The following is an 11,374-nucleotide window of genomic DNA, read 5'->3' as shown; positions in this document are numbered from 1 at the left end:
CTATTATTGTCGCATTTTAGTAGTTAAACTTTTTACTATATATATATATAAAAAAAAAATGTACAGTGTACATTGCGATTCATACAGAAATGTACGGTTTTAAGAAAAAAGTAAGCATTATCAGTGGGGCGTAAACAGGTTGTACAAAAATGTAACAAGATTGTACTAATTTATCCAAATATAGGCATCAATTCACCAAAACGTAAAATCATTACAAGATATTTTCTTTAAGAAATGTAAAATATGTTCATTATATAAAAAACATTTCTCCAAGTTATCTGAATGTGTTTTTGGAATGGATTTTTTAATAACTCAGCAGATCCTGTACAGCACCCCCGAAAAATGCGCCTAAAGCTTAGAAACAGAAAACACAGGCCTTTTGCGGTCACATGGCAAATATGAAACAGACAGACAAGGAATTCCTGTTCTTTTCCATAACTCCTGAAGCCTTCTTAACAAAGGGCAAAGGGCTTTTGTTGATAAGGTGGCTATTATTAACCACTTGGGAAAAAATGATCTTTTAAATCTCCCGGGTTTTAAATATATTAAAAACAAGAGCCTCAATACACACAGGTGGTTGAGCTCACCATGTCTTGCATTGTTCACCTGTGTACACAGGCACTTGAATAGACCTCATTCCACATTGTTCACCATTCATACAGCTTCAATAGAAGTTAGCAATACCTGAATCACTTAATCATAATTTAATAAAAGATCAAAGGCTCCTTTTAACCACACCACAATTACACGTTATTCATATTCCACTATACTTAAACTCATTCATCTGTAGTATCAGTTTACTTGTGTCCGGATTTGAGTTGGTCTTTTACACACAGATAAAATAACATTTGTTTCTTGCCAAAGAACACTGAAATAATATCGTTACTTAACATGTAAGAATTTGTAAATTTGATCAAAGCTAAAAAGTAATTTTTATCAGGTATCAATGAGCTAAAAAACAAATTATAATATTTGGTTTGCTCTTATCTGATGCCCAGAGGTGTGGCTGCATTGCTTGGCATTCTTCCACACTCTTCTCTGGGGGTGTTAATATGGTTTATATACACGCGTAAGGAACTGTAGACTGCATGGATTACTGTTCATAACATCAAATGCCTAGTAAATATAACAGGTTCAGGTAATCATTACTTGTTGTATTTCAAATAAAATCTGAGGGGCATTTACATTGGTAACGCCATTCAGCAGAGCTGTAGCTGTTGCAGTCTTAGATCTTAATGTATTTTGGGCTGTTCATTATTGCTTGATTAAAGTTTGTCCAGTTGACAGCTGTTTAACAGCAGCAGATTTACTATGTCGTAATTGAGTAAGGTTTAGTCTAACAGCAGACAGCATTTCCTTTGGGGTCTAAACACATTACGCTGCAGACAACTGTAGATAATCAGCCTAAGGAAATGGTGGGCAGTGTTATCACAGGATGGCCATGGTTAAATTGCATTACGGGAACTAAACCAATTCATGGTCACAAAGTTGAACAAAGTTTCAAACCAAATGAATCAAAACATGAAATCCATCATTTAAATAGAAAGTGAATTATTTAGAAGTTAATACGTTTACAAATTAGTTATTTAAATCTTTATTGCAGAGCTTTAATGGTCAATACCAATACACTTTGTCATGGCATGTAACATTATCCGGCACGGAGTACTTCTCCCTTGATCTCCATTTTCTGATAATTGAAAATGGCTGAGACTAATTATATTGTGGACACAGCACGAAACAGGAAGAGAAATTGTAAAATAAATAAATCTTCTGGTTTCAAAGGACACAGCTTAGTTGTGCAGGGGAGATTTTAAAAAGCAATACAATAACATTCAGATTATATGAGGAAGTAATGTTGGTATGGTCAAACTAACATTAATAACACAAATTACTCAGAAAAATAATTAAAGGGGGCATTTCACCACAAAAAAATTAAAAGTCTATCATAATTTACTCACCCTCATTTCATTTCAAACCTGTACGACTTTTTTCCTTCTGTTGTGCACAAAAGATGACATGAGGGTCAGTAAATGGTGACAGATTTTCATTTTGGGTTGAACTATCCCTTTAAGTATGTGAAGGGAACTGAGCTTCTTTTGTACTGTTAAAATGGGACGACCTAGTGCAGTAAGTAAAATGTAGTAATCACCAAAAGTACCTTCAAAACCTTGTGAATGCAGCTCTGCTTGGCGAGCATCCCAGTGACAGCTTCATTGCTGTTTTTTAGAAAACTTTTCCACACCCCGTTCTCATCAAATGGCTGGCGCAGTAATGCACTCAGACTAAAGTCCCCATCTATACAGCTCAGATAATAAAAGTGTCAATTCCGTGACTAATCTGTGTTACTGGTCCTAAATCTCACTGGCCAGGTTGGGAAATCGTTTTAATAAGGTGTTGGCTTCCTTAGGCAAAAGTCGACCCTGAGTTCCCTGCTGTCCTTTGGCCTTGGTCTGCACCTGTGAGAAACGAAATTAGAAAACAATGTCAATAACATTTTAATTATTATTCCTCCTCAACAAAGGCATTAAGATAATTAATTCTAGCTAACATTCAAGCTGTAGACTAGAGGGTAGATGCTAGCAGAAATGTTATCTCGCTAGATGCGTGAGGACGCCAAAAACATGGAAACGAGCAAGGTAAAAAAACTAAACTAAACTTCTAGCAGGAAACTGCACAGCAAACTAAGAAAATCTAGTTCTTCGTTCATCCCAATTAGCCATTCCCATATAAAACCATGTTATTAACGCCATTAAATTGCTGTCAGCTCTCAGTAGGGTGTTATACGGAGGATTTCCTGAGGATTGTGTGAGTTGCATGCCTGCAATACCTTTTCAATACATGTGTAGAAGGATGAGACTTCTTTAGAGCAAAGAGCATTGTTAAAGTCGTTCTGTTTCCAGCAAGCCATCAGAAACGTCATCTCCGTAACGCAGGTGGCCTCTGTAACAAAGATTATATCACCATGTAAGGGTTTAGCAAAACAATGCATTACAACAGGCCTTCGATGTTGCCTTAAAAAAAAGGCAAACTAGCAACACGTGTATTTCCTGTCCCATTTAGGAAAGCAAAAATAATGTTTAGTGCATGCATGTCATTTTGGTTTAGCCAATCAGATAATGTTTCTTTTAATATGGAGACCAAGTTACTTATAATAGCTAAATGTATATGCTTAGAAAGATTTAAAGGTGTCCTATTATGCCTTTTTACAAAGTCTTGATTTTGTTTGGCGTGTACTTGAATATGGTTTTGTGCTTGATTGTTAAAAAAACGCATTATTTTTCACATATTTTACATTAATACAGCTCCTGGGAATGCGTAGTTTACGATGAAGCCCCTGCTTACGAAATGTGTTGTGATTGGTTAGCTGGTGTGTTGTGATTGACAGCATGTCGCGCGTGTTTGGGAAATGTCACATCCCTTTCTAACCGCAAGCTCTACTCAGATTTATTGATAATAACTAATATTTTTATTATAATAAATAATAACGATGCCGTCAATTGCGAAACATTTCAAGCTCTATTCAGACCCTGAAAATGTTAACGAACAACAGGATTGTGTTGAACGGATTTCAACACAGATTTCACAAGACGTTTCCGAGTGGTATGTTTTTTTGTGTGGTAATTTTCTTATAGATACAATGTTTTCCACCATTTAATAATTTTTGTAGGAAAAATATGTTAATACAAACCGTAATCGATCACAAAATCATGGATAATTTTCCTAATAGGCGGTGAACAGTTACAAAAGCAAGAGCTTACAAAAGCTAAAGTAAACACTACATCAATACTGTAATGTTAGTTAGCAGGCTAGCAGAGGCAAAGCATTGCCCTTCGTCTACATCATAGCTATCATAGCAACTACAAAAAGCTTTTAATAGAAAACACAACTACAAATAATAAGACAGGTTGTGATCCATAAACAACAGATTGTCCCAACAAAATGGGAATGGATACGTCTTTTTAGGACAAGAGTTTGTTGGTATAGCCTGCATGGCCTCTTCTGGAGGCTGTTCTCCGTAAAATGTGAAGGACAGATAAACGTTATGGTTATAATGTTCAGGAAAATGTGTTAAAAATAAATTAACTTCTCTAAGTTAGTCAGCTTTTCCCTTTTCCCGGGGTGTAAAAAACAGTGACAACACTCCTCCTCTTCTCTAAAGCAGCCCAACATGGCCTCACTACCTTTGTTGCATGTTCCCGGTGTACATTTTATGTACATTTAAGGGTTTGAGTTGTCACCAACCCAGGAAGAAGTTTGTTGTAGTCCCTACCAGCCGTTTGTTGTAGTCCTTAAAAAGCGATTTGTGTAAAGGAAAATATCTCCCTATGCATTGAACTTTGAGCATCGTAACTTTGCAGATGATTTTATGATTAAACAGCAACATTACACACTAACTAAACACCTTACTAAGTTTTAAGTTGAACTATAGTTAAAAAAGAGAAATCATACTTGAGCACCCCTTCAAATAATACAAAACACTTTTTGAATTGAACTACAGCTGATTTAAAGCTGCAGTCCGTCGTTTTTCCTCTTTGTCGCCATCTCTGTTAGAAATCTGCAATTGCAGTTATTCGCGGAATTATTAACTGTGCGTGGGTAGTAAATTGGCATGAAACAGCGCGGATGAACACAATGTATTGAGGCTGCCGCGTCGCTACTGTCATCAGCAATCTCAGAGTATACTTTTTGAAAGTGTCAACATTAGAATTTTCATCGGAAAATGTCATCTGAACAAGTAAGTAACGTTCACTTTTATTCTGACCAAATTCGGGGGGTGGGGGGAAGCATTGCAGGAGCTATATCATGCTGATTAAATCTAACGATTGCTTATATCACGTCAAAACGTGAAAAATATATTTTTTCTGTAGCCACTCTGAAGTCCGAAGTCTTTGGGTTTTACAACTGGTGAATCTCCAGTTGTCCCTGGTGATTGTCGCTTTAAACTTTCGGGATCCGCCATACCAAGTGCTAAGCTAAATCTCCACCTCCATCATCCACACACGCTAGCCGAGACTCCTTCTCTATGTGTACAGAAGTGACGTAATGACGCAAAGACATGCTCGAAATTCCCGCGGAAATCCACCAGTACCACTGGAATTAAAATCATTATTACAAGCTTACCGTTTTGAATCGAGGTAAGGCAAGCAGATCGTTTTGAACACTGGCTGGTTACGTTTTTTTTCAAAAATGTCTTTTTTGATATTTTTAAACCCAAAAAAAGTGCCGGACTGCAGCTTTAAGTTGATATTAAAATATTAACATCTTGAAATCTTTAATGATTCCTATTAAGTAAACGTATGAATAACTATATTTGTATTAATATTTTAAGATGAACATCTGGACTCAAATTACTTGACTGAACATTTAACATATTTCTTAATTACCATTAGCTATATACTATATAGTATCTTCTCTTCTGGCTCTCAACGAAGGCGGTCGCATTTTCTCTCCCTCTCCTCCCCCTGACCTTCCCTGCTTCGCTCCTCTCGTCTAGTCTTATGTCTTAACTTTGAGAGACTCTCTCCGCACTGCTCTACAAACTAAAAATCATGGATTTGATCAACTGGTCTCTCAACGCAATTGACACCATCTTCTTGACGAGAAGCTTGGGTTCGGGGGAACCTGACTGCCCTGCCGGAACGTTCGCAGCTGGCTACACGATGGACGCGTGGGAGAGGTGGCGGGTCGTGTGTCTGGCGGCTCTTTCCGTGGAGGACATTGAAGATATCTATCTATTCGGAACCATGATAACAGGTCTTTTGCTGACTGGATTAGGCATTGCCCTGGTTTATCAAGAAATTAAGAAGACGGTGACAGCTGTCCAAAGCCCCACAATGCTGCCCGGCATGATTGAAGGAGTGGGCAGAGCGGTCAGCACTCAGGCTGGGACTATTAACCGCATTATGGATAACAACAGGGAGGTGACCCGAAATATGGATAACATCATGGAGAAGCTCACGCCTTTGCAAAAGCTGATGGACCAGAATGGACTAAGAGAGTAGTCGCGCAAAGGAATGCGGCTACTCGCCCCAAGACCAAATAATCCCAATCTTATCTGCTTTCGGCCCCCCTCAACCAGCACTGGCCTCGGCCAAGGCCGCTGTTGGAACAACAACTCCCCCGGAAGAGCACTGCAGTGAGCCGCTCTTGCTCCTTCCCCCATTTCTCACAGACACCTGCTGATTGTTGACTCTGTTTGGGACCTAATCAAGGTTGTCTCCATGGCAACTTGCTGTGTTAACGCTATAACATCCTGCGGACAGAGGCACCGAGATTTGGATGCCAGGCGGAGCGAATCTCCAGGCCTACACATACACAAACTCTTACATATATATATACAGATATGCAATCACCCCCCACCCCACATCCCTCGCCTTCGCCGCTTTGTACCCCCCAGCCTGGCGGGCGGGTCTGTGACCAGCGCCGAATATGGCTGCAGGACCGGATGGCTGCTTGCCTGTGCTGGGTGACCTCCATCCCCCACTCCCCTCCACTGTTGCAAGTCTTGTGGATTCATGTCGTACTGATTATGTGCTAATGTTGCTGAGGTGTTTTTTTTCCTGTTCCCAGACTGTACTCCTCACAGGAGCATAGTCTGGGAGTTGCCTTTTTTTCCTCACCTATCCTCATGTCATGCTGTATTATTTTCCTCAATGCTCTGTCTTCCTGTCTTGTCTACCCCATTGTCATATTGTATGTATGTTTGTGTATGGACAGGTTGATGGCTAATTTCACTGGTACTTGTGACTAAGTGACAATAAAGGCTACTACTACTACTACTACTACTACTACTACTACTACTACTACTACTACTACTACTACATTTCACTAACTAAAGAGATTTTATCATCAAACTAAGCATTTAAATACAATATTACTATGACATACTATTGGGAGAAAGTGATAACTGATATTTATTCATTTTATGAAAGTAGTCCGCAACACAAAATCTTGTTGATTTGGGATATATTTTTTTCCCTCTTCAAACGTGTGCTCCATATTCTCACTATCACTAGGCCTAGGCTATATGGGAGATAAAGCCTGATGTATCAAATATGATACAAGACATAGAACAATTATGCAAACTTTTTGATTTTCATTTAGATTTTGTATAAAGGGTAAATAACTGTTCCATTTAAAAAGATTAGATGATTATTATTATTCTTTCATATGTATATTTACAAGTATTATTCACAACAAGTATTAACTTCGACAAAGGATAAATTAATAACGTTACATGCAAGCGAATAAACACAACGTGAGAAGAGGACAGTCACACTTTAGTGCACACACCCATTGAACTAGCCTAAAGGACAAACAGAATTAGACTAAAAATAGACATCTAAGAGTTTATGTACACATATGTTAAATGAAAAAGTCCTAACCTCCTTTCTTCGGCTTGCGATTAGCGACCTCATTCTTGAGAGCCAGAGGTTTGACGGCTTTCATGGCGGGTTTCCCATTCTGCCTGCTCAACAATCTAGCAACCTTCTCTTGAATCGCAGATCCACTCATGGCCTTTCTATAATGTCTCCTCTCGATACGGTAAACAATTTAAATTCAAAATAAGACTGAAACGTAGTCTAACAATACAACATTAACCTACTAATAACTTAAATGTCATTGCCGACAACTTCTTGCTTTTCGTCTTCATATGTAAGTCGCCATTTTGTGTCGGAAAGCGTTCTCGGCTTGTTTTCATGGTTACCGCTGCTGACACTGTCGTAAAAGTATCATGAGCTGATTCTTTTCATGCCTGTCATCTATGGCTGTCATACAACCACATATTGTTCATTGTTCACTGTTCAGACATTATTTGGATGCACATAAAGTTATATATATTTTTTTTTCATCAGTTGATTTTTGTAATATTCGAAAAACGAATTTAATCAATAATCCATGGCCAATTAATTACACTGGGGAATGCAGGTAGCCGTGGTAGCCTAAAATCTAGTGCAGTTCAGAGATTTTTAGGTGTTCTGGCTTGTTCACCTGGAATTTGGGTTAGGGTTCAACCCATGAATCGAATTAATTAAATGTAAGGATTAACTCTCCTTTTAACAAGAACTGGACATGTGCTTAATTGTAAACATCAGGACAGGATGCCTTTAGGTGATGCAGGTTTTCCAATAAAAGTTTTACTCAGGACATATTATGACAGCAGGGTCCTGTGAGAGCACAAGACAAACCAACAAACTTGATTTTTTACTTTTAAATAACTTTTTTTAAATGAAGTTAAAACTCAGTGTTCTCAATATAGGCCTAACAATGTTTATATATTTAAATTCCTAGTACTTTAATAAACAATTAAATACATTTCAAATATATATTTTTTAAACAAAATCTCTATTTATCTATTTAAGACAAACCAAAGTTTTTCTTTCATCACCAGAAAACAGGGCATGCAGATTTTATATTAAGCTGATTCAGAAACATTTTCACATGGATTTTACCTAATGTAACACCATAAAAATGCTTCCCATCCTGATCCTGTTAATAGCTGCTTACATGAAAAGTACTTTACTCTTAATAAATGAGGCCTATCAAACAGAAACTTCCTTCATATGCAGCTCAGTTATATCCTAAACATGAAGAGACAAAGTTTCAGTGATGTTGTTTTTTGCTCTTCCTTGTAAAATCATACCAGGAAGCTCTGAATTATTTTTTTATGCGTTGGATAACTACAAGTCATGCCGTGGAGAGATTAGATAAGATTTGTGTGGCAAGGTTTCTGTCCAAATGTAAATAATTCAAATTACATTGAATAGTAAGATAAGGCAAATATTTTCTCACTATTTGGATAGTTTTTCACCTGTCTTTCCCCACCACGTTTCCTTCAGGGTATAAACAGACGATGAACTGCATGCATTCCATGAAATGGCAGCTTGTACTCAGATCTGTTCTGGTATTCAGACTGTGTCTCTGCTTGTTTATATCAGGGCTTCCTACTACTAGTTTTCAGCCAGCTGGAACAACTATCAGAACCATAAACCACTTATTACAATTTCTGCATATATGCTTAGATTGGGAAGTGTTTCTGGAATGTTCAGGACTGTTTATGAGTAAATTCCATTTCAGAATTTTATATTAGCAAAGTTCAACTCCATGGTAAGTTACATATTATGAGCTGACACGTGTGGACTGTAGAAAATTTGGTTTTTATTAAATAAAATTGCAGCGCAGTGCATGTAAGTGTAGCTCCAAGCTGATTTCAGCCGTTGTGTTTTTTATATCGGGTTTTCATGCGCCAGCAGAATAGGTTGACATGGACAATACCTAAGAAACAAAGACTACCCCTCCATGAACTCTGACCTCTCCTGCTTGTTTGCTTGACTGAGCTAAATTCAATGGCCTGTACAACGAAGTTTTGCCAAAGTTTTTTCTTCTTCTTCTTTTTGGTGAGGTTGGGTTTTCTCTGCTCTCAATTATAAATCATTCCCCGAAACAATATATTTCAAACTTCATTCAACAAGCCTGACAATGTAGCTTTTTTTCTCTTAGACTATAGAGCTATTGGACTAGTCGGTTTTGAATCAGGATTGTCTTTTGCTCTTTCAGGAAAATCCGTCTCATCGAATTGCTTTTAGAAAAAGTTAGTGAGTTAGTCTATAAATGTAGACCCTGGAAGAATTATGTTTTTGCACCATTAAATACTAAAATCTAAACTGTAAATACAAATGGGGCCCTTTTAAAACTAAAAGGATAATCTTTGACCACATGAATCTGTTTTCAAATTTATATTAGAATATTTCTCTACTTTTCTCAACCAAGAATTCAATTTAACCATATTTGTCTCACATTACCATGTTTCCCTTATCTATTTTCCTCTTTTTAGTCAGCTGTGCTTGCCCAATGAGTTGCATACACTGCACAAACATACCAGACCAACTGAAGTCATGACATTCTGCTCCCTCATTGTTGCACTGAGTGTTTGTGCCTGTAGCTCACTGCTTGGTAAGGTGACCCTGTAACCTGTAAGAATGCAGCTAGATCTCCTTTGAGACCCTCTTTCATCACATGATCCCACCAAAAATCTGAACTACCACATTAGTTCAAACATATTGGCATATTTGAAGAATGAACTTAATTGTTTAACCTAAGCCCATAAGTCAAGTCAAAGTGATAATGTAACACATTTTCTCATATATTCAGTGATAATATGAAAAAGAATATCAAGGTTACTGTGGGATTCTTGCTATTAAAGTTTCTTGGCTATAATTCGATAATAATCCCTCACTCTCATTTTAGAACGAGTTTTGTCAGCGGTTGTGTAACGTGATGTGAAGGAAGAATGGAAGGCTTAATATATCATTAAACTCTGTATAACTTACAGTCAGGGGAAAAGGAATTAACGAACACTTTAAGGCTTAAGTTTTATTTGCCCATAGAGGAATGAAGCAAAGTTAAGTAATCATTTTCTGCTTTATAGAATTTTGATTAAAAAAAAAAATTGTGACCAACGTGTAATAGTTTACTAATTAAGTCTGATAATATTTTTATCTGTCTTTCTCTTAATTATTTTTACTGATTTATTTTAATTCCTCTTAGTGACCTGTGACCGTTATGCTCAGTTTTGATTTCTTTTTCATTGTGATTCAGTTTTGCCTGCCTTAGTTATCAAGTTATCTTTGTTTAAATAAACTATTTTGATCTTCATCATCCTCCTTCGTCTTCGGACCCATAGCGTGACAGTTCCTCCGGCCTGCTGTTAATTCTTAATTTATTATAATCTGATTTTATTTATCCCTACCTTTTTTTTTTGTAAAATGGGTTTCATAGTCTTCTCCTTAAGTCTTTTATATTCAATGTTATGATAATGGGAGACATCCCCGGGGGAGTAGAAGGAGCCTTGTGAGTGTATGAATATGATGAATTTTTGATGAGATGTCATGGTGCTGGCCTTTTTCCTCAGATGGCACATAGTGGCACAGACACGGGGGTTCTCTGTCCAGACCCCCTGTAGAACACAGTCATGACACCCCATCTGCCAAAAACAGGACATTCAGAGGCTCAGAGACATGCACACAAATGTATACTGAAAACTACATGTAAATATACACTATTATTCAAATACACTATACATAAAGAGGACTGTTTAGCATCTCTGAGGTATTAATTCAACGGTCTCCTATGTGTGTTCTTATTGTCCCTATATGATTCATTAATTTAATTATCCCCTGCATTTAATTTCACACTTGCACAGTAGACAGACTTTGTGAGACAATATGTGGCTGAGAAGATATTGAGGGTTTGTCCATGGGGAATAGACAAAAATGAAATAGGACAAAAGCGTGTCTGTGTTTGTAATAGAGAGAGAGAGAAACAGAAAGGAGAGACAGTCTGGTCTCTCCGAGGACTGTCTGGAATTGTGAAT

General features: G+C 37.4%; 1 protein-coding gene across 1 annotated transcript; it reads right to left on the bottom strand.

Moving 5' to 3' along the window:
- chchd1 (coiled-coil-helix-coiled-coil-helix domain containing 1) lies at positions 1–7,774 on the bottom strand. The gene is made up of 3 exons (XM_079635673.1): positions 7,386–7,774; positions 2,828–2,940; positions 1–2,456 (listed from the first exon to the last, which is right to left on the bottom strand). Exons 1-3 carry the CDS (start codon positions 7,513–7,515, stop codon positions 2,352–2,354), a joined length of 348 nt encoding a protein of 115 aa, XP_079491799.1. The 5' UTR covers positions 7,516–7,774; the 3' UTR covers positions 1–2,351.
- Between the last annotated feature and the right edge of the window lie 3,600 nt (positions 7,775–11,374).

This window comes from Phoxinus phoxinus (assembly GCF_949152265.1).
Source record: "Phoxinus phoxinus genome assembly, chromosome: 14".
Taxonomy (NCBI): Eukaryota; Metazoa; Chordata; class Actinopteri; order Cypriniformes; family Leuciscidae; genus Phoxinus; species Phoxinus phoxinus.
Note: the sequence above shows the minus strand (reverse complement) of the source record. Positions and strands in the feature narration are given on the sequence as shown.

Excerpts from the sequence above, each read along its gene's own strand:
- chchd1 (XM_079635673.1), bottom strand. The coding sequence starts at position 7,515 with ATGAGTGGATCTGCGATTCAAGAGAAGGTTGCTAGATTGTTGAGCAGG. Across the intron at positions 2,941-7,385 it reads TCGCAAGCCGAAGAAAGGAG|AGGCCACCTGCGTTACGGAG; the intron begins GTTAGGACTTTT and ends TCTTTGTTACAG. Across the intron at positions 2,457-2,827 it reads TCTACACATGTATTGAAAAG|GTGCAGACCAAGGCCAAAGG; the intron begins GTATTGCAGGCA and ends CGTTTCTCACAG.